Source organism: Lissotriton helveticus, chromosome 3_1, assembly GCF_964261635.1.
Source record: "Lissotriton helveticus chromosome 3_1, aLisHel1.1, whole genome shotgun sequence".
Classification (NCBI taxonomy): Eukaryota; Metazoa; Chordata; class Amphibia; order Caudata; family Salamandridae; genus Lissotriton; species Lissotriton helveticus.
In genome coordinates, this window is record NC_136061.1 from 1,101,480,640 (window position 1) to 1,101,504,539 (window position 23,900).

General features: G+C 43.8%; 1 protein-coding gene across 15 annotated transcripts in view; it reads left to right on the forward strand.

Moving 5' to 3' along the window:
- BAZ2B (bromodomain adjacent to zinc finger domain 2B) overlaps positions 1 to 23,900 on the forward strand; it is a 1,221,971-nt gene that overhangs the window by 202,008 nt on the left and 996,063 nt on the right. For all 15 annotated transcript variants that reach the window (XM_078681689.1, XM_078681691.1, XM_078681692.1 and 12 more), the window contains exon 3: positions 936 to 1,088. In XM_078681689.1, the coding sequence (XP_078537815.1) occupies positions 938 to 1,088 (151 nt within the window). In that variant the 5' untranslated portion in view covers positions 936 to 937. The remainder of the gene's footprint in view (positions 1 to 935; positions 1,089 to 23,900) is intronic.

Here is a 23,900-nt window from a genome sequence, read left to right on the forward strand (position 1 = left end):
TCCACACGGAGCTGAATGAAGCCACCTACAGGTGCACAGTGGTACTGGTACCAAAACATTTCCGGATCTAGTCTGACGCCTGGGGATTAGTTATGTGGTTCCTGTGCTTCCACTCTATAATTTCGTTGTGAGCGGCGTTGTAATTAAGCCACATGGCGTAATGGCATAATTTGAGGAATTTCAGGTTACAAGTGTGACATTAAGTCACACGAATTAAGCTTCCGTCATTTAAATTGCAAAGTAATGGTATTAGCAGTGGGCCATCTAGGCATTTTGTGCGATTGTAGGCATGGTAAAGTTACAGGCCAAGGGTAATGCAGTGGAGGGAATTAAATCTGCCTTTATTGATGGAAATTAGAATACCTGCTTGAAACAGCTGAAAGTAATGAAGCAGGGCATCACTTCCTATGAATGGAACTGTAGCGTTACGGCATGGGTGACTGTGACTACTACCAGGGAGGAGTGTATTTTTGTTTGGCTTTAAATATATGTAAGCATGTTAACATGCTATTGTACTGCCACATCTTCAAGTTGATTAGAGTTGAATCAAATGAGTTTTGTTAATTTCACAACAAAGACACCCATCATTTAGCAAACCAGGGTTTTTAGATTTGGTATATATATTGAGCCTTGGGGCATCTACTAAAGCCCTGTAGCAAATAAACTAATTTTCAGTTACAAACCCAAGTGCGTTTAGTCGGTGAACTCGATATCCAAACTTTTGTTTACAAATGTGCATCTCTACCAAATGTGCATCTCTACCAAATGTGCAACTCTGATAAATGTTCTGATGTTGATATGTTTAACTATCAAAATGCTTGTTTTCTAGATTAATTGGCTGACACCAGTATGCCAGTTAAGGAAGTACATTGTGATAGCATATCTGTTCCAAATGTTTGCATTGTAAACATATAACCACCTAATTGTTCTTGCAGGTATGGAGTCAGGTGAGAGGATAACATCACAAGCCTCTCCTGTTATTCCTTCTTCGTCTCCTACATTTTCTGCCACTTCTGTAGCTTCGGTCGTTCCAAAAGGAAGTCTTTCTTCTGGTGGGACATCTCTTAGCTCACCAATCACGAGCTGTGGTAAGTAGTTTAACTACCAGATATTAATAATTAGTTGGTGTACATTTTAGGATATCGAGTCTTCTGCTATCGTGAAAGAGATGCTTATTAGGGCACAGTTGCTCATACTGGCTTTGTTTGTTAATATTCTGTTTTTATTGATACCTATGTTTAAATTTACCCCAAATCCTTTTTGTTGTTACCATTCAACGGCAGGAGACATACTCTTTGACCGTTACCTGTGTGTAACAGGCGGCCATTGTATAGTCACTGGAGCTCAGTGCTCCATCTCGAGAGCTACCATTCAGATCATGCATGCATGCAGCCTATATTGTTTATTTAAACCTGGGCAAATCACATCGGCCTGTCAGTCTGGTAGGACACAGTTGCTAAAACTGCCTTTGGTTGTTAGATATTCTGTTTTCAAAGATACTGTGTTTGTTTAATCTACGCTGCATCCTCTTTACTGCCACAATGGTAGTGGGTGGGAACGTATTCTTTTACCATTCCCCCTGTGTAATAGTTGCCATTGCGCAGCCATATGAGGTCAGTGCTCTAGTTCTAAAGCTACAACTCCCGAGTATGTGCGTGGCCCAATTGGCTATTTAAACATGGACAAAGTGTGTCCATGCAGTGGGCTCATCAAAGGAAAGCCCATTTGTGCCTGTCCGCGTCTGAACGAGACCAACCTTGAATTGTTTAAATGACCTGGCAAGTTTGAAGTAGCAACAAAGACCTATTGCTATCCTATTAGAAAAGCCTCCGAGAACCTGGCTGCTACTAAAAGTATACATCCAAAGATTAATTGTCACACTTAAACATCCAGTCTCTTAATAAACACAAGGAGAACTTGTTTGACATACTTGTTCATAACCTCAATTATGTTTTATTATCAGAGACTTGGTTAACTAAGTCTTCTATTGTTGATCTTATATTGACTATCCCAAAGGTTTACAATGAACTATAAAAATAGAACTCACAACAAATGGAAGGCGACATAGCCATGATAGTTCAGGACAATCACTTCCTCTACAGGTCGCCCATGGAGCAATGTTCAGCATTCTGGACTGTTGTTGGTAGAACTATCTTTTAACTGCATTGCTTGTTCGATTTTGTTAACCTATCAACCCTCCATTTTAATAATTTAAATGCAAAGAAAATATATGTCGTTAATGGGAAGGTAGACCTCTGGCAGGCCTCGTTTTGGCCAAGTGAATTGGAAACATGCCCTACCCCTTCTCAGGTTGTGAAAATAATGAGTCAAACTAGATTTCTCTCAACCTTTAGTTATTCAGACATCAGTTCTGCTGGTTTCTATAACCTGGGAATTTTGATGAAATGGTTTCCCTTTTTAACAGGAGATTGAAAAAGGCTCCTATTGCTGCCATTATGTACATGCTGGATTATGCCAACATCCATTATCTCTGTCTGCCTTTGTTCCTCTCAAAAACACTGCAAGTGGTACAAAATGCAGCCGCTAGGTTGATTTTAAAAGCCCAAGATTTTCATCTTTATATTCGTAGTTGATCAGATTGCATGGGCTCCCATAATAGAAAGGACTCAATTAAGGCTCCCTGCATTATTTTTAAGACTTAGCAAGTTCACGCTTCTGAGGTTTTTGCCAAATGGGTGGAGAGCTAACGAGAATCTCTGCTTCCCCATCTCCAACAACACTCTTGAGTGGCTAAAGCGACCAAAACTAGCGCTGGGGCCAGATTTTTTCTTTGTGATCTTAAACTATGGAACTGAATCCCAGGCAATCTGAGGGTAGATTTGAAACTACTTTCGCTTACGATGAACATTGAAAACGTGGCTTTTGAAGCAAGTTAATAGCATTTCATTTTGCCTATGTATGTTGCCTACTAAAGCGCTTAATGAAACCTTGGAATGTACAAGCACTTTACATTCAGCAATCACATAATATGCAATAAAATTGTTTTATAATTACTCTTTTTTTACCACAGTTTGGCCATTATATTGCCATTTAAGTAGTTCCTGCTATTTCCCAAAACAGTATTGAGTCTAACTATCTCGTAAGCGTGAAGGTATGTCCGCAATACCAGGGTCGTAGCACATGACCTTCAAGTTTCACTAAGACTTCAGTCACTGCTGCTGGCTTAACCCATTGAATTGTCTCATCAGCAGTAGACTATCTCATTAGTAAGCTTTCCATAGTCTTCTTTCACTGTAATCAATTTCTGGTCTTAGCCGTGCTAGTGTGAAAATGTATAGTTAGTTGCTTTTTAAAAGACCTAGCATGTCAAACTCTATGCTCTCCCGCACCCATCCAAAGAAAGTGGATCAGGAGTTGCCGGGTCCAGGTGGACCAGTTGTGAAAGATGATGGTCCAGATAATAAAATCCCATGTGGGGGCAATGTAGGCCTCCAGAGCACTTGTGGTGTGCACTTTGGCAGGCATCTGTCTTGGTACCTCGCTTCTTCAGGTGTAATACTTCACTTCTGAGTCCATACGGTCTAGAATCGGTTTCCTCGCAACTGTGGGTAGCATCAAGAAAATGTAATTGTATCTCAGGATGACAATGATCTTGACTGCGTTCACATTTCACTGAAGAGAGAGTTGAAGCTAAGACTGCTTCCCAAATTCTGTCCTAATCTTGTCAGTCAGAGTAGAATGTTCTCAATCATCCCTTCAAGGAGCCCCTCAAAGATACCGCAAGCCCTTGGGAACCCATCTCAGGGACTTGCCAGTGACTCAGGCCTCTGTTGTGGATTGAGACATTGATATTACCTAGCATTTCTAACAATTTATCTTGTATCCATAAGAGAGGCAAAAAGGAGTCAGTCAGGGATATAAGAGCAGGTATCTGTGCACCAGGATTTGAGATAGTCATGAGGATCTTATCCTCGTAGAAGAAGGTCTTACCCTGTTAGATTGGCATACCCTTATTGAGGACGATCAGTATTTACCCTCCCAGGTGAAAAATCTGGGAAATTCGGAGGCATGGCTTTGGGTCTTCACGGGCTAGTAATTGATTCCATTTGTTCACCCCTGTGGAGTATGCTGCTAGGACATGTTCCACCAAAGAGTGCTACAAGTACCAAAAGGCAAGCTGGTGTTCACCTCCTCTCCTCCTGTTTAGGGACAGGAAGGGGAATCCCTCCCCCAATTATCACTATTTATGCAGCGAGGGATGGTACTGAGACTAGCACCTGGTAAAGCTGTCCGGACTATCAACTAACTGGTATTGTTGGTTGCTGGTGGTTACTCTGTATTTGTAAAGCCCCTTTATCTTTACACATTCTAATTTTTCTATACTGTACCCTGAGAATGTAACATGCTTAAGATATTGTTTCTCAAATTCTTTCCTTACTTCTGTGACCATTAACCTGACGGTCAGACAAACTCAGCCTGAAACATTTTACCCGTAATCATCTGCTGGCTCGTTTAGCACCAAAGTTCAAGCCAAGTAGACATTTCTTTCCCCTTTTCCACCCTTCAATTATATGTTTCCTCACATTGCAAATTGAATAATTAGGGTTCCTCTTCTGACTGGAAGGTTGCGCAATCCACTGAATATTATTTTTGAGCCAAAGCTTAAAATGTAATTTCCACTTCTGCAGGCTTCTGGAAGGCCTTTAGTTCATATTAGCACTCAATTGATAAAATCAAGTGCTATCAAATGAATTCCATTTGGAAGTCATATGATTTTGCTTGTGTAATATGCCTAAGGTAGGTTGCACAAAAAAGGTTGAGTACCAAAAGCCTTACAGAGTTTCAATCCTCCCAAAAGCATGACCGTGTGCAGTGTGCACTCTCTTCGTCATTATTAAAAATAAATAACTTGAGAGCATTGTTTGTGGTTTTCATGCAGCTATATGCAATTCCGCAACCGCAATAATGTGTGCTAAATGGTTATGTAATGTCGGATCAGATTGAAGTTGGAAAAGGGAATATGCCGGAATACCCTCCAGCTTTTACATTTGCTTGATATAGAGCCTCCTGCTATCACCATTCCTAATGAAAATCAAAGTTGCCTGATTTCACAACTGCAAACTCAAGTTCTTAGGTTTGCAGGTGGTAGGTCCTCTTTCGTGGCAATCTTACTGAAAAAGATGAATACCCATTCAAGGCACATAACTGGTTAAAGGCAGAGTTTTGTCTCATCAAATAGACTTAAGGTTGGTCTCCACCTGTCCTTATTCCTGCTGTCTGCAGTGGACATACTGCTGAATCAAATTATCTTTAACAGCAGTGTAAAACATTAATCCTTCTAAATTCTGGGAAAAGTTTTTGTAGTTTTCCACCTAAAGTAAGTGTGTTGGGTAAAACAACAAAATAACCATAGCTGTTCAGCAGTCAAGGCTGCACAACACAGTGTGGGCAATCGCATATTACCTCAGTACAGATCTGTTCTCAAACCTAAAGAAGGTCTTGACATAAGTTCTGCTGGAGTTAAGTAAGTTTAATGTTCAGTATTGACATTGTCCAGGGTTGCAACCAGAAAGACTGGTTCCAGAATATTAGTTGGTAGTTCTCCCCAGCCATAAATTTCCATCAGTGTTGTCTATAGTCACACCACAGATAATCATTTTAGTGAAAGCTGCACTCTCGGTTACGTAGAACAGTAGTGAAGATCAAAATTGGTATACATCTTCCCATCCCTTCCAGTAGCCTTCATACATTAAGGTTAACCATGAGTGAGCAGTCCTGATCCCTAAACGATTTAGCACACTAGTTGCCTCTCCAATTTGTGTCGCGCTTTAATGCACCGCAACTTTTGCTGCTGAAGGCAGAAGGCATAATCTGAAGCCCAGACGTGACCCAAAATTCTTCAGTATGGTCAGCATACACGGCACAGTATCCACAGGACTTTTAAAATATACTATCTTGTTATCTGTGTACAAGGAACAGACATTCGTGGCATCCTGCATCTCTATTCTACATTCCAGCATGTCCCTTTTAAAGTAATTGCAAGGTGCTCCCTCACTCAAAACCTGTGCTAAAGTTAAACTTCCTTAGCAACGCACATGAATAATCCCAACCAAAATTGCCATAGCCATTTTCAATTTCCAAGTCACTGAAGTTTACTTATCTCTACTTAATCTCAATAAATATTGGACACAACCTAATCTTTTCAGATTAATGATTGTATTCCTCTGTGGCACATCATCAGGGAGAAATATGTGAATGAATCATGTGCAGTAGGACCTTGAATAATCTACCAGCAATTGCTTTGCTTAGTTTTCTGTCTCCATTAGACCACAGCCTATAAAGACTTACAATCTATAGAGTCTTGATATGGGTTTAGAGCTGTTCCCTCATAGACTCTGGAACATGCATTCTCACCAGTGTCTCTTTGCATACTAAGAGCAACGTATCCATAGGACATCCAATGACTATACCTAGTCCTGAAGTCTTGCCCTTAGCCATCTCTTCAAGGGAGGTAGCTGATTATTTCTTTGTGAGGTCTTTTTTCATCTGTCCTACAAAGCAGTGTATCCCATCCAGGTAATCCTTAATCAATTCCTTCTGGCTGGCAAAATATGTAGGCCCAACCTCTGGAGGCAACATTGGAACACACAATTTATAACGTTCAGTGTGCACCACAGACAACCATGATGTGCCATGCAGCTGGTGTTTCAGTTGTGCTTGGTTGATCTGGATATTAGTGTTGTGCTACGAAAATTAGTTGACGAAAAGGTATTTGATTCTGTGGTATGGCTGTATCAGTTTCAAGTGCTTGAAGGGTGGGGGTAGGGTAAGGCTTCCTATCGTAAATCCTATTGTAGATCTGGCTGATGTATCACATTCACTATTCTGCTGGATTGAAAGGCACTACTGGCTCAGCATATGGAAACAATGTTGTCGCCTATTAATACAAATATCAACGGCGCTACTCTGCTGGACAAATAGAAACAGTATTGTTGCTTGACTAATGGAAGTTTAAAATTACACATGTATCAACCTTTGCAAAATTATCTATCACAGAATAACATTCTTATCTCTGTTCAGCTGTCTAAAAATAATTAATTATAGCCTATGTAACATGATATAGTATGAGTTACTCTGACAAACTTCCTTTGTTTTTTAGATGTTTTGTATGTGTGAGAACAAAGTATAATTTATCTACTATGTGATGTGAGTGTTATTGGTGGTTAGGTGGTGGGCTTTATATATATATATATATATATCTATGTATCACACAAAAAAACTATTTGAAAGCAATGTTGTATATCCATAAATTATCAGTTATGATGGTTTTTGTACATGTTTTATTAACAACGAAAGCAAGTAATAAAAAAAAGACTAAAAAAGATTTCTGTCTATAGGATGTTGGCTCCTCCAAATAAATATTTTTTGTACTTTTTTTGTCTAGGTTTTATCTTGGAGTTACACCCAAACATATATAGAAGGGAGGGTTGAGGTTGTTCTCTCTAGTGAGGTATCACAATCAGCAGCAAGAGTGTGCACGACCAAGGTAAAATATAGAGCTTTGGGCCTTAACAGAGGGACACTTTAGACATAGAACCACATGCGTGCCTTTTAAAACCCCTTCGACGCTCATGACGAGCTCAGCTCGTCATGGAGTTTCCATTGATTTCAATGGAAATTGCAGTAAAAATCTGAAGGTGCCTTAGCATCCAAGTGGTTAAGCGAGTAACACCTACACCCAGGCGGGCAACTAGAGCCAAATTTCGGGGAGGGGGGGGGGGGGACTCAAAAAGATTTGGGGGGGGGGCTGGCTAATTCTTCCAGCCGTAACCAGAGTGGCTAGAAGTAGGGGTAAAAACACAACAAAAGCCTCACTTACAAGTAAACGGTCTTTTAAAGACCTGTGAAGTACTCAGGTGCGGCTGCAATTAGACGTCGGCAGCTGCAAAGCTGTGTCAGCCCGGGCTGATACACACGACGGGGGGTGCTAAAGCCCCGTGAGCCCAATGGGTGTTGCGCGCCTGCCTACACCGGAAGTTTAGGTTTATTGTTCATAGATTGTTGCCAAACATGTATGAAGATCATATTCTGCTTTTTTTTAAAGTACTAGATTAACCTGCACCTTCTTGTGGACGCAATAACAAGTTTCGGCCTGTCCTCTGAAGTGAGCTTAATTTAAGGGCAAGTCTTGTTAACTGATCAAACTGCGGAGATAAGTGGCAATTTGGGCTTTAGATAGTGGGTGAATAAAATCTGATATCTAGAGGGAGATATGTCAGTACATGAGTATATGGTGGTTGAGAAATCACGTTGAGGCCCTGAATACATTTTTAGCATCATCAATGCAATGCACCATGTACGACTTTCTCTGATAGGTTGTATCTCTATTATGAAAATGGTGGTATTGTTCAGGTCCCTCTGTATTCCTCACTAAATCAATGTGGTCGATGACGCAGTACTTTACGACACACAGGTCTGAATTTATATGGCTGGTATGCACGGGTAGGTGGGCCCGAGATGAGTGGGAGAGTTCCTGCATACAGAAGTGGGGGGCTGACACCCGTGGACATATTACCTGATAGCACAGACCTGGTTATACAGCTGCTTGGCGTTCAGATGCACCTGTGCTTCTACATGTGCAAGACAAGATGGCTTTGGTGTGATAGGCATCCTTAGATGGGGGTCCTACTAGGGCAAATCTCTGGGAAATGCAAAGAGTTAAATGTGTGGGAGATGGTGGGATGGACTTTGTAGAATTGCTTAGACACAGGTTGAAATAGACATACACACCATTGTTAGAGAGTGTCGATATTCCTTGGATTGATGTGTCCGAGAATGTGCATTACGTTGCAGGAAAAAAGTAGTCATACAGCTGTTATGAACGAAATCTATTAACACATGTCTAAGTCGAAAGCATGTGCGGGAGATCTGTGAATTGAATGCACTTGACATATACTCTAACCTCAAGACTAGGCATGTATTGTCTAGGCTGTTGAATGGTTTCTCATTACACCAAAGTTCCTCCGCTTGTAAGATGTGGTAATAAATGCATGGCAGTAGGGAGCTGATTTCCTCATAATGTAAAATGTTGATACAGTACTAGGCTGACAAATGAGAACATGAGTTAGGGGTTGAAATCGTGGAGGCTGTTTAGTAAGCTGAAACATGCTTACTATTGTTACAAAAACAAGCTGCTACACTTCAAAACATGGCACCAAATATATTATACCACAGAAAAAGTGGGAAAGTTTTATCCCGAGACACCAGTATGCTGTAGCGGATATGAACAAAAGGGAGCTGACTGGTCATCTGGCCTGGGATGTAAATCAATAAGCATCTTCTAGAATGACGTGTATGAGAATATGGTGGAACTAACTCATTGGGGTATGTTAACCTCAACTCGAAGTATCAGTCCTTAGAAATACACACCAACACATGATATATGAAGCATGTGTGAACTGATATCTCCATGTTATAGTGTTCCTACAAGAACAGATGACATTAATACATGCTTTGAACTAGCATGCTGGAGCATTACTGAAATGACGGTGGAGGGGGTTCTCAGTTCTCTTACAGCATCTCTACACTAAAACTGCATGAGTGGCTAACATTATTGAATGTATGGCACACCAGTGCATTGATAGCCAGTGTGCAATGAATCACAGAATACACACAGATAACAGCCTAAAGTACCAGCGTGGTTTGTATTGAGTGTCTACAGTGAATGTATGGAAGCGAACCAGTTCACAATTGGTACAAAATCATCACTAACAGTGCTCAAGATATAACTTAATAACACATGGGGAATCTCTCTGGGCCTGAAGAAAGCTGGGCGACTGAAGGGTTAGATAGATGCCGGCTGAAACCTGTAGACCATGTCTACAGATGGAGGACACCTAAAATACTCTAGCGAAGTTGTTAATTGATTGTTATTTAAAGGACACTTAGGAAAAATTGTACTAATAGGGTGTCTTTTAAGCAATTGTGACCATTTTAGTAGATCCCCCACAGCAATAAGATATCAAGAGCTTCCACCAAGAGGGAGGTTGAACATGCTTGGATGTATCTACATTCTGGGTGAGAACTCAATGATGAAGCATGCCATAGAATTTCTGTAAATGAGACTCCTTTTAAAAGACAGGAAGTCTTTTCAGTAAGAGGACAGGGACCACACAGCTACAAAAGTGGGATGTCTACCCCTTTTTATATTATATGTATAATTCATTAGGGAGGCGAGTTAGCCTACTTCTCCAGTACTGTATCTTTTATAGATTCAAATGCTTGAAACTTCTACATCGTCATGGGGGGATTCCCACAGTAACAGTATTGAAAGTAATGCCAAATAATTAGCATTTACATCCATAGAAAAAGCAATACACCATGTTAGCCTATTCACATTATTTTAATAGACCCAGACTTCAACCAATCAGAGCTCAGACCCAGAAGCAGTCATTCCCTGCAGAGCCACCATACTTCAGATTCCTTATCACACGTCGTGTGTTAGGGAGTCTCCCTGGGCTCTGCTCAGTCATAGTGTTTCACTGATAAACTTTGACCTACAGCTCTTCGGTTCCTCTTCAAACCTTCTAAGAACATCTGAGGTACAGCCTGGGAGTGTGTTTTACTGTTTTTCTGACAGAATGTCTGAGTCTAATAAAAGGCTGCTCAGGCCTTGCACGACTTGTGGAAAGTCCAGGCTTTATTCTGAGGACCCACACAAATAGTGCTTTTATTGTCTTTATCTTCAACATAAGCTTAAAGAATGCAAGTACTGCTGTATCTTTTCTGCTAAACCCCTCAAGGATCGGGAGGGTAGGTTACTTCTGTGGCTATGGAATAAGAAAACTCATTCTGACTCAGACTTTGAGTGTGAGGAGAAGGCTCATTCATCCTCACAAAAGAGAAAAAATGAGGGTTCTTCATCCTTTGACACAGACTCTAGAAATCCCCAGTCTCACAGTAGAAAGACCAGTAGTGAAAGGAAACTAAACAAAAAGCTGGCTGGCCCTTTTTCCACTCACGAAAAATCTATTTCTGCACCTTTATCTGCTCCTCATACTCCATTCAAGGAGCCTTCTGCAAAGAAAATTAGTCAGTCTGACCGAGCCATCATCTAAGGTCTTTCCTGCCATGTTACCTGGTGTATTCTCACTGACAGCGACTTCCACTACATCAATGCCAGAAATAACGACGACTGCTTGATCGTTGTCGACGAAGGCTCTGACGTCGTCGACGAGACCGTGTATGGCAGTGAACATTTGTCTGATGAGGGCATGAACGATGACGAAGGGGTGCATGCTGCTCTTCTGTCAACGAAGTTCACCCCTGCCACCAGCACGTCTACTGGAGTTTCAGGAACCTGGGGATGAGGGTATTTGTGATCCTGCATATAGCCCCTCCCAGTTGAATGTTAGATGTCAGGAGAGGGAGGATGAGATTGCGTAACAGGACCAGTCAACTTACCTTGAAGCCGAATATTCCTTTTCTTACAGGAGTCAGCATTCTGTCCAGGATTATGACACATTTCAGGAGCACTATCTTTATGAAGACCAGGAAGAATAGTCCAATCAGGTGCAGTCGCTGGCAATAGCAGTACCTGTCATACCAGTGAGAGACTTGCGTATGATAAGGGACTATTAAAAGAATTTCCCAGATGCTATTTCGGCTCCACAGCATACTCCCTAGGCAGGAAGCCGCTCCGACCAGTTGCACTCCACAGATTACACCCAGGCCACAGAGACAACGGCCTGTGCCACCACCGATTACTATTTTAGACTCTGACCAGAAGCCAGAAGAGGGAAATATCCGATCCTTGTGAGCATCCTGAGTCGATCATTGTGACATCAATGCCAGCATCTCCTCCTCCTTTTTCAGCCGATTCTCCGTCTGCGGACATTGGTAGTTTCCATGACATGCTTGAAAGAGCATCCAAGCGCTTCTACCTGCCTCCTCCAAGTGTATGGTGCTGGTGGCGGCCTTTCTCAGGCGTTCAGGTCACCCTACCTGGATGACTGGTTGATAAAAGTCCCACTTTTCGTTCAACAAAAAAAGTCAACAGAGGTTTGCCTGAGGCTTTTCCAATCCCTAGGCCTCAAGGGAAATACTTCTCTTATTCTTTCCAGATCGGCAGTGTTCCTAAGAGTTGTCCTAGAAATGAGAGGAGCGAAGGGTTTCCCCATTAAGGAGATAATTTCCCATTTGCAAACTCTCACACAGTCCTTTCTGCAAAAGATTTTACTTCTGTAAGGACATGCAAGACAATGTTGGGGATGATGTTATCCTACATCCCATTGATTCCGAACTATAGCCTTCTCATGCATCCTCTTCAGGAACAAGTCAGTGCACAGTGGACTCGATCTAGAACTTTAAAAAAAACACATCCCAACATAGTATATAGTCCCTCAACAAAATGACTTTAACTTTCTTTTTTCAAAACTTTAACGTAGTTGCAAGATAAGGTTAGCAATGTCCTGGTAGATAATCGGAAGAAATGTCTCAGTGGGTCTCTTTTTCCTGCCTGTCATACTCCAAGGTGGTGATGACAACAGATGTCTCCCTAGAAGGTTGGGGAGTCCATCTACAGGAGGTTCGAGGAAAGTGGTCTAGTCAGGAAGCATCATCTCACGTAAGCCTTCTAGAGCTGAAGGTGGCGTGTCTGGGTCTTCAGGCTTTTCTACCTAACCTCCGCAAACTCTTCAGTACTGGTGAGAATAGACACCACTACCACTATGTTTTCTCTCGCCAAACAAGGTGGAAGGAAGTCTAAAGGTTCTGTCGGCCCAAGAGCAACGAATATGGGGAGTGTTGATAACCAACAACATTTCTGTCTAAATAGAATATGTTCCAGGAGTACAGAACGAATGGGCAGATTCACTCAGCAGGATGGACAAACATTGCCACGAGTGGGAGCTCAACAAGATCCAGTTACAAAGGGTTTTCCAGTTTTGGGGCTATCCAATTCTGTTTCTTTTCACCACTTCTCTCAACAAGAAGTGCAAATTATTTACTAGCAGATACACTCAGCCAGAATCTTGGGGAAATTACTTCCACTTCTCTTGGATGGGGACGTTTGCATATACGTTTTCACTCATTTTAAAAGTAATTCCAAAAGTCAAAAGAGAACCTTGCTGTCTGTCTCATTCTCATCGCCTCAGCATGGCCAAAAAAGTATTGGTTGACAGATATCCTTCACCTATCAGAGTGCCTGCACATTAAGTTTCAGCCAACAGAGGATCTACTTTCAATGAATCAGGGCCAAGTGCTTCACCCACAGATTCGAACTCTCATCAGCCTGGCTCCTCATCACACTGAATTCGGTGGTCTAGGTCTCTCTGAATAATGTGCTTCAATTCTTGATGGGGCTTATGCTCCTTCTACAAACAAATACTATTCCGCAAAGTGAAAAAGATTTTGTTCATCCTTTCTCCTCTATGCCTGAGCAGATTCTTCTGTATCTGCCACATCTAACCAAATCAAGACTCTCTCATGCATCAATCGGGGTGCATCTAGCTGCAATTTCTAGATTCAGGTGAACGTTCTGGACGATTATCTTTATGGTCTAATAGACTGGTGAACGGAGTTATAAAGCGTTTATTTCAGGCCTACCCGACTGTCGAACCTCCTCCTGTGCTATGACAGCTGATCACAGTCTTATCACAACTTATGAGATCTCCTTTTGAGCCCATTCACAAGTCTTGAGTTAAAGTTAATTTTATGGAAGGTGCTTTTTCTCTTAGCTATCACGTCTGCCAGGCGTTTAAGTGAAATTCAGGCTTTCACATTTTAAGGACCTTATCTACAGTTTAGAGAAGACAGGCATTCTGTGCACTAATCCATCATTCATCCCGAAAGTGCCATCTGCTTTTCATCTCAATGTGCCCATCGTTTTACCTTCCGTCTTCTCTAATCCATCTTCACCTGCAGAGAGGGCCTTAGATTCTCTTGACATTTAAATCTTTTTAAAGTTCTACTTACAAAGGAAAAAGTATTTCAAGAAGTCAGATCATCTGCTCATTTCCTTCTCATCTCGAAGAAAGAGTCAAGCCTTCTTGGGGGTATGCGTTGCTCGCAGGGTGTCTACATTGATAGCCTTCTGTCATAAGGAAGCCGGATGTCCGCTGACTACTAAGTTGGAGGCTTATTCAACCCGGAATGTTTCAGCCTCTTCAACCCTGTTTACAGGCGTGTCTCTACCTGACATCTACAGGGCAGCTACGTGGGTCAATGCCCACACCTTCACAAGGCACTACTGCCTGGATTTGTGGAGTAAAGCTGGTGTGGTAGTCTGAAAGGCTACATTAAGCGTCTGATTGCATAAGGAATGTAGCTTTTTTTATCGGATCATGTCTGTTTTTCTCTATAATGTCTTTTCACTGATGATTTCAGTTATGGTTATTATTGCTTGCTACTGTGCTGTTTATTCAATACCTTTTTACAGTATCAGTGTGTTTAGTTTTTATCTTTTTAATTGGAGTTTTCTCATGGTGGGATGATTCGCCTTACCCACCTCAATTCTTAACTTGATACTGCCAACTAGCCTGATTGAAGCTTGTGAATCTATAAAAGATATAATACTGGAGAAAAAACAAGTTACTTACTTGTACACTGTGGCTCTCCAGTATTGATATTTTTTTATAGATTCACATGCGACCCTCCCTCCTCCCCGACCCTCCCTCCTCCCCGGTGCTTCTGGGTCTGAGCTCTGGTTGGTTGAAGTTTGGGTCTATTAAAATATTGTAAGTAGGCTAACCTGGTGTATTGCTTTTACTATGGATGCCAATGTTGATGCTTTGCCACTACTTTTAATACTGTTACTGTGGGACTCTCAAGATCAATACAGGGAAGATGCAAGCATGTCAATTTATAAAATATATCAATACTGGAGAACCACGGTGTAAAGGTAAGTAACTTGTTTTATATTGATAACCGCCTCTATCTCCATGTTAGTTTGGCAGATCTTAAAGATGCCATGCAATTGGCCTCCCTTCTGCTTGAGTGCAGAAATAGCACTTCCTGTGGGACCTAGGGCGTTGTGAGGGTGTCTTGAGACAACTGCAGAACCGTGTAACATCCTCACAAAGCCCACCTTTGCCTGAGTTCCTAAGTGCAGAGCAGCATCATTCTTTTACACAATCATCTGTGTGACTGAGGAAGCATAATGCTCTACTGGTCTATATCAACTCATCTTGGATTGCCACCTCCTCCGGTAGCACTGTGCTGATTTGTAGACCAGCTCAGAATCAAGAACCAGTCAGGGGGACCAGGTATTGTACTGCAAGGGCATCACATCCTTAAGACACCAGCCACCATTTTCTATTTGCTTTTTCCAGTTCCCTTTCCCTCGCCAGCTGTCATTTAAATCACTATGATTGTGTTCAAATCATGAGGCTTTGTTTCCTCTACAGAAAAAGCATTTGATGGCCTCATAGCATGTTGGATACATCAGGATAATAACAAGATATGCGGAGCTCTCTGATGTCACATGTACATTGCCATCTTGTCAGCCATGTCCTCCCCAAACCCTTTCAATGTTACAAAGAAAGTCAGACATGTCAACCAATATTTAGTTAGCTGGAGTGAAGGAAGGCGTATATATTTTGACTAGGCATATTCCTCCAAATCTCAATCTGAGCTACTCTACCACAATGTATGCAGGTTTTGATCCGATAAACTTGCCACCTATGCTAGAAGGCTTTAGTTATTCTGCCAGCAAGGTGGCACAATAAATTGATGCTTGCCGCAGCCTTCTAAAGTGATTTTAAGGTCACGAGTTTGATTTTGAGAAGGCAGAGATGGCCTTCCATCCTTCCAAGATAAGTAATTTCAGCACTTTAAATCAAATAATAGTGGCATCTGTCTTTTTCAGCACTTTGAAACTGTACACAAGCATAAACTTTATAAATCAAGGCATTGACATTGGCTGAAAATTAGGAAACTTTTTAGTGCCTCCATTATTAACAATACTTGTTGAAAGGAGAATCTCCAAACATTGTCTTATATAACAAACACCTAAAGTACAAAATGAAAGTGTTGAAAAATACATGATGCTGCTAATATCTGGTATAGCCCACATTTAAAAAATACAAAACAATTTATTAGGAAATCTTAGGACACTACAAAAAAGAGAAAAAGATGTAAATGTATTTATGCAGGGATACTGGTACACATGCACTAATTTCATCAAGCTGCTTCTTAAATCTAATGATGTTGAAGATTAAAAGTTGGAACCCCCGAAGGTCAGCTCAGGTCCATGATTTTAATGGGTGACAAGAAACCCAAGAAAGGTTAGTCTAAAAACCCCCCCAATAAAATATAGTACTAGGGTCTTCCTAAGGGGAGTCACTAATTTATGCCTGGCAGAGGATATAATGGAGATAAATGGATATCGGTGTACAGTCAGTGGCCTTACTTCACCCTATATCAGGTACAGTTGTTAAATAGTTCCTTAGGTGCTTTAAGAGGTGGAGATGCCTGTACCTCAGCAACAGCCAGTCACACAGAAATGTTAATGTGGCAGGGGCGCACATGGGACTGGGGAACTGCCTACTGCAGTGACCAGGACCTCCAATACTCACTTGGAACTGTCCTGCTTAAGGTTACGAAGACTACTCCTTTGACAAATAATACTTATGCAGCTGTAATAGTTCGAGAAATGATTCCAAGGGTGCTGTAATCAGTTTGCGCTGCAAACAAATCGACCACCATACCGCAAGCCTGGAGTTGAAAGCAATTGTGTGCTGGTGTGACTGAATCTTTTGGAAGGTAAGTACAGACAACTCGTAGCCATTGGGATTAACCAGGACAGCGATGGAGCAGCTCCTCGAACCAGCTGCATGTGATTTGCTGCTGGGTAGCTTATTTTCTCATGATCCCTGTGTAGTCTGTGTCTGTAAAGCTGTGCCCATGAGGGGTTTGCAGTATGTTGGACCATGTGATCTTCCTGGCTGGCTCAGTCCAGCTTCTCTTGCATAAAGGTTCAGGCCTTTGGAAGAGTGGCAACATTAGCTCTTGTAGCCCTCTGTTAGGCCAGTGCATATGCCTCCTTACTGTTGAGTCGATCCTTTCAACAAAAAACTAGCAGAGGTGGTCAGTGTTCATCCTTCTGTCGTAGCCCCAAGGTGTCCTCTAGTTGCTGGCCAGATTTTGCAGGCTCCCTGCCCTGCTGTCTAAACTGAGATTGGTTTGGGCTGGCTCAAGTGGGATATGTATTAACCTACATTGGGGCTTCAAATATTAAAGAGTTTAGCATGCAGGAAACGGGTTCTCAGTTTGGCAGAGGAAACCCAAACTGAAAAAAAGAACTGGACACCTGTTCACCCAGCAAAAGCACCAGTTTTGAGGATGGTGAAACATACAGTCAGACCATCTCGTGCAACATACACATGTGGAGCCCAAAGGACCATGGCCCCTACCAGTTTAGTTACTTGAAGACAAAGCTAAACACACACACATCACATATATTACACATATCCTTCATACATGCCCCAGAGCCAAAATCCCCTGCTAGGGACTGAACTAACCTTTTTTCCGAGATGAGCCAGTAGGCGGTCTCTGCATAGGGGTGTAGATAGTAAGGCCTATGGCCTGGATTGTAAACGTGCTTTCATCACCATCGGTTTCCTCATAGCCTGGGTTGAGAAGCTAGTAGCCACTGCCAAACAAAATAGGATACAGTTTGGATGTCCCCCTCACGTCCAGGCTCTAAGGGCTAATGTGTTGAATTCAGACTTGTTATGAACTTGATAATTGCCAGTTAGTTTAATGTGACACTGATACCACATTCTATACTTAAAAAAGGTGTGTTGGAAATGTCCCTTTTTGCAGGGTTATCCCTAAACTTTTTGCTTTTTCATCCTATTTTTTCCTGACCTGTGTGTGTTGGTTTTAGGACTCTGGCCACTTTACCACTGTTAATCAGTGCTCAAGTGCATATGCTCTCTGTCTAAACTGTGTTATGGATTGGTATTTCCAAGATTGGCTTATTTGATTTATGTGTCGGTCTCTTGTAAAGTGCACTGCGCGAGCCAGGGCCCATAAATCAAATGCTGTTGGTGGGCTGCGAAAAAACCACCAACTCGGTCAGGGCTACCCACAGCAAGGCTTAGCCACAAGCAATTAATAATCAAAAAGAAGGGGGAGGAGCCTAGCTCGCGACCGAGATGGCCGCGCTTTAGCTCGGCTCCGTTCGCCCGCCTGTATTTTCACATTTATCCTGCTGTTATCCTGCCCCGGGAAGCCCTCTTTGCTGTGTGGTAGTGCTACGACGCCCTGCAGGCACTTACCTCTTGTTCCGGTTGTCCTGGCTGCTGTGGATCCGGAGCGGTGCCCCCCGATCGTTTTGTGGCGTTGGAGGCGGACTGGCCTGGATCTTCTTGCTGGCTCCCGGGCCGGACGGAGCCTGCGGTGCTGCCCTTCGGGGCGCGGTGGAGGTGGTCGGAAGGCCGTTGTTCGTGTGGGCCGGAGGTCCTTCCTGGCTGATTCCCGTGGGGAGGAGGCCTTTGGTGGAGGCGCTGCCTTCCATTGCCGGAGCTCCTCGTGTATCCGGCTTGCTCCCCCTTTGTTCTCCGGCCCGGCCATTTTGATTTTGCCGCCCGGACTCGGAGAACGGAACCGGCGGCGTTGGGTGGCCGGTGAGGTCCCTTTCTTCTGGTGGCCCCCCTTCCTGCCCGGGGTGCTCTGCCGCTGGTCGGCGCGACTATACTTGCCTTTCCGTTGCCCCGGCGGAGGTTGGCGGCCGCGCGGCCTTGTTGGGCTCTCTAATGGCGACCGACCTCAATTGTCTCGGCCGGGCCTGGACGAGCGCTGGAGGCCCGCCGCATGGCCCGGGTCCCGAATACTGTAAAGGTTTTCCTACACTTAAGGAGGTCCTGGATGCCCTGCTCTCCTGGCGACTCTTGGTGGCCGCGCCTGTCATTACTTCGGAGATGGTTCCTCGCTACGGGCCTCCCGGGCCCCCACGACCGGATGTGGCTTTGCCGTTGCGGGGTACGGCTGGAATTATCCTGGCAGAATTGGCCCCGGCTACGACCGCGTCCGTGGGTGTGCGGAACTTGATGATGCCTCCTCCTCCGGCTCTGCCTCCTTTGCCTCTGGCCCGGGAGCTGGATTTTGCTCGGCCTGACTTTCATGACTCTCCCGGTTCCTTTTTGCCGCCGCTGCCCGGCGATCTCTCCTGTGCTGGCCCAGATGGGTCGGTTTCTTTGAACATATCCTTGGACCTGTGCCTGCATCGTTTGCTACACTTCGTGACTTTCCTGGATCTTCCGTGTTGTACTTCCCGTGTATTTTCTGGACTGCCGTTGTATTTTCCTGCTGTCTGCCTTCTGTTCGTCGTGGCCTGGTCCTCGCTGGACCGGACTGTTCTTACTTTGGACAAACAGGGACAGGGCTGATGTGCACTGACATCTGCGTGCGGTAGTCTTGTACTGATTTGGATGGTCAATGTGTCCTGGTATGGTTATGTGTGATTGTTTGGTGCTCTTGGACTTTAACCTGATAATCTTTGGCTTCCCGGGGTCTGGGGCCTTCGACTCAGGCGGGTGGCCGGGTGAGTTTCCTCCTGTTTTCCGGCCCTCCCCCGTGTATGTGTATGTATGTGTCTCCCATCCCATGTTCCCTTCCCCTGCCCTTCCCTTTTTTGTCTTCTGTTTCCGACTTAACTTTACTCCGCTATATTTCGGGTTCTAATTAGGGCGACAGGCACGCTGCGGGGGGGTAGGCCGTAGCCTTCTGCAGGGGTGCAGGGTGGGCTTAGGGGTGGGTGGGTGGGGTCTGTCTCTATTGGGGGGTCTTTTTCCCCCCTCATTTCTTCCCTTTTTGTTCTATGGCTCTTGTGTATTCACCTTTTCGGGACTCTGTCTCCTCATGTGTCCCCCTGGGGAGTTTCTGTGGCGTTCGTATTCCGGTGTGTGTCTGAATGTGGTCCGCTGGTTCTTTTGGTGTCGACTTTTTGGTATATCACTTGCCGGGTCATGTTGTTCTGTCTTGTCTCCTGGGGGTGCGTGATTTGGTGGGAGTCCCTTCTTTTGTCCCCTTTTTCCCTCTTCCCCTTCCTCCTTTATGGGGGTCTCTTTATTTCCGTTGGGGTGCATATCGTATTGTATTTTGCAATGGGGGCCTTTTTGGTTCTGTCTCTACAATTTGGGTGGGGGCGGTGAAGGGTGAGCGCGGTTTGACTGATGCCATTGTAGCTTCTTTGTACTCCGATTATGTGTATATTCTCTGGTAGCTATGTTTGTATGGCTTTTTGTTTCATCCTGTGTTCATAAGATGGCGGCTTGCCGCGGCCCCTCCCCTGTTGTTCCTTCTACGGCCCGTTATTTTTCTGTTCCCCCGCCCCGTATTAGAAAATTAACCTTTTGTTATCCTGTTTTTGCTGATTGCTCGGTGGCTTTTGTTGTTTCTCCTGTGCTCCTGGTGTCATATCCTGTGAAGAACTTATTCTCCTTTGCTACGTTTTTTACCGTGTGGTGGCCAGCCCGTGGGGTTGTAGGCCCGTATTTGTGAGCTTTCTTTGTACAATAAAGGTTTTAAAAAAAAAAAAAAAAATCAAAAAGAAGTGCCAATACTGTATGTCAATTTGGAATCAGTTATCTCAACACATTTGAACTAAACAAATTGTCTTGATCTCACATATATGAGAAGATTTAATCCTTTATTTACTAAATGCTTTTTTTGTTCATAAGTTTGGTTTATGATTTCACCAAATTTCCATTTTTTTCAGACCTTATATACACAACATATACATTGATCACAAATAAAAACCACAAATGTTATATACATTATCAATCAAATTTCATTCATAACTCAATCATCCTAACTAACATACACCCACAGACAACATATAATCATAAATTTACACTGGAATATCAAATTTCACAGAAAGGCCTATGATCATTTTCCTTTTTATACAAATCAGTTTTGTAGATTTTTGGCTATAATGGTCTGGGCTATAACGGTCTACGCGTTTCGAACTCAAGTTGTTGTAGAGTTCTCATCAGGACCAGAATCTCTGTAATTCAGAGTTCGTGTGGCTGAAAAAATGGTGATCCCCGACGTTCAGTCAAATTTGTTTAGTTATGAACGGTATCAACAGGACAGCGCGGGCGCTTTTAAGACTCCTGTGGAACCGGGCAGAATATCTTGATTTAGTGTCATTGTAAGCCGCTGTTTGCCTATCTCTGTTTGGGCAACGTCTAGTCTAATCCTTCATCAGGCAGCAGCGTGTCTTAGTCTAGTGTCGTTATAAGCCGCTGTTTACCTCTTTCTATTTGAAGCAGCGTCCAGTCTTGTGATTAGCCTTCGTCAGTAACTTGCGGGCGATGAGAACTCTACAACAACTTGAGTTCGAAACGCGTAGACCGTTATAGCCAAGACCATTATAGCCAAAAATCTACAAAACTGATTTGTATAAAAAGGAAAATTATTATTGGGCTTTCTGTGAAATGTGATATTCCAGTGTAAATTTATGATTATATGTTGTCTGTGGGTGTATGTTAGTTAGGATGATTGAGTAATGAATGAAATTGGATTGATAATGTATATAACCTTTGTGGTTTTTTATTTGTGATCAATGTATATGTTGTGTATATAAGGTCTGAAAAAATGGAAATTTGGTGAAATCATAAACCAAACTTATGAACAAAAAAGCATTTAGTAAATAAAGGATTAAATCTTCTCCTATATGTGAGATCAAGACAATTTGTTTAGTTCAAATGTGTTGAGATAATTTATTCCAAATTCACATACAGTATTGGCACTTCTTTTCGATTATTAGTTGGTGGGCTGCAGCACTAGATTGTGCCACCCACGCAAACAGCCCATAAAGTGTAACTCTGGCCTGCCACCTGCAGAGCCTGTGCTTAGCCTGGGGCTGCCATGTCTACTTGGCAAGTGCACTCTCTTACAAGTCCTGAAACCTTCCCTTTTCTACAGGTGAGTCGCCCCTAAGGTAGGCCCAAGGTACCCCCATGGGCAGGGTGCATTATATGTAAAAGGTAGGACATGCCCTGGTGTGTGTGGCATGTCCTGATAGTGAATTACAGCCTACTTTGTTTTTCACTACTGCAAGGTTATCTGTTTCCCATAGGCCAGAATGGCCAGTTTGATTATTACATCCTATAAGCCTAACTGACTCGGGGAACATGGTAGAAATTCGAGTTTAGTATGCCTGAATTCAGAATGATAAAATACATCTTTTAGTGAAGTGGGTTTTAACATACTGGGTTTGAAAATACCACTTTTAGAAAGTAGGTATTTTCTGACCTAACCATCCAAGCCTGCTACTGCTAGGTTGTGTGTTCCTTGTCTGGAGTTTGAGTGACAGGGGCTGGGGGATTCCAGGAGACAGGGTGAGTCAGCACCGGGCTGAATAGGAAAATCTACACATAGATGGGTAGGATGAGTTGCACCTTGGTCTGAATGGGGCTGGGCTCGCCTTCCACAATGCTGGCTCCCCCTCCTGTGGTGTGTCTGATGACCCTGGCCCACACTGACAAAGGAAGAAGGTGCACACTGGCAGAATGCACCCAGAACTGGTTTGAACTAGGTATAGGCCCCTCGGCCTTCAGAGGACAAAGGATTTGCTGGTATAAATATTGGGGGCCAGACCCCAGAGATTTAGATTACTTCTGAACTATGGAACCTGCCAGGAAGAAGGAAAGGGAAAGCTGGAGGAGAGGAGTACTGCTCCCATGACGCGTGTTGAGGGGTTGGCCTGCAGTGGTTGCTTCTGTCTTGAGCAGGGAAAGGACTGGACTGTGCTTTCATCATCCTGCTGTTCGAATTTTTTCCAAGGGCTTGAAGTAGAGCTTGCCTCCTGTTGGAAGTCTCAGGGATAGAAAAGACTTCAGAGAACTACTTGTGCTGAGTATCTCCAAGGGCTTGAGGTAGAGCTTGCCCCCTGTTCAAGAAGTTTCAGGCCCAACACCGCAGGGGGCTACGCCGCACCGCGACCCTGGTCTCACGGATGCCGCCTGCTGACGCCGCAACCGAGCCGCTGCTCGCACCGCGACCTGTATGCACCGCATTTTGCACCGCCTCGTTTCACGACTATGCCTTGATATCCCCGATGACGCCGCTTCACGCCGGACTTGCCGCCGCTGCTTGCACCGGGGTTCGAGGGCACCGCTCGTAAAGTTACACGACGCACCGCCCTAATCCCGCACTGCAGCCTTGGCCTACCGATGCCGGTGCAATAGACTCCAGTTGTCAACCTACGACAGTGCTTCAGCGACGCCGCTGCTGCACCGTGACCTGCCAGCACCGTGGCGAGCACCGCCTTCACCTCACACCGTGACCCTGGTCTCACCGACGCCGCCACCGAGCCGCTGCCGCACCGCGACCTGAGGGCACCGCACTGCTGCACTTTGCACCGCAGCACCTGACGCCTGCCGACGCCAGCGCTCCTGATTCCATCGGAGAGGAGATCGACCTGCAACAGGTGTGGCAACGAGAGGTCATCAATGACCTGCATCTCTGAAAGGTACTGTTTGCGGGTCTCCCCGACACCGCAGTAGACCCGCAATGCCACGGTCAGCCAGAACTGTTTGGATTTGTTTGTTCACGACGCCGTGATAGCCCCGGAGGGAGCTATCGACATCAAGGAACTGTTTTTTCAACGTACCTTGGCAATTTAAAGACATCTTGCAACGCAACTATTTTTAAAGTACTGTACTGTGGATGTTTAATTATATTAAATATTGGCTATTTTTCTAAACAGGTGTGGTGTCCGTTTGTAGTGCCTACACTGTATTACTGTTGGTTATGTGCAAATGCTTTACACACTGTCTCTAAGATAAGCCTGACTGCTCGTGCCAAGCTACCAAGGGGATGAGCAGGGTTTTTCTTTAGGAGTGTAACTCCCTTATCCTGACTAGAGTGGTGGTTTCTGCCTGGCTTTGGTGCAAACCTTAGCCAACCAGAAATCCAAATTCTAACAA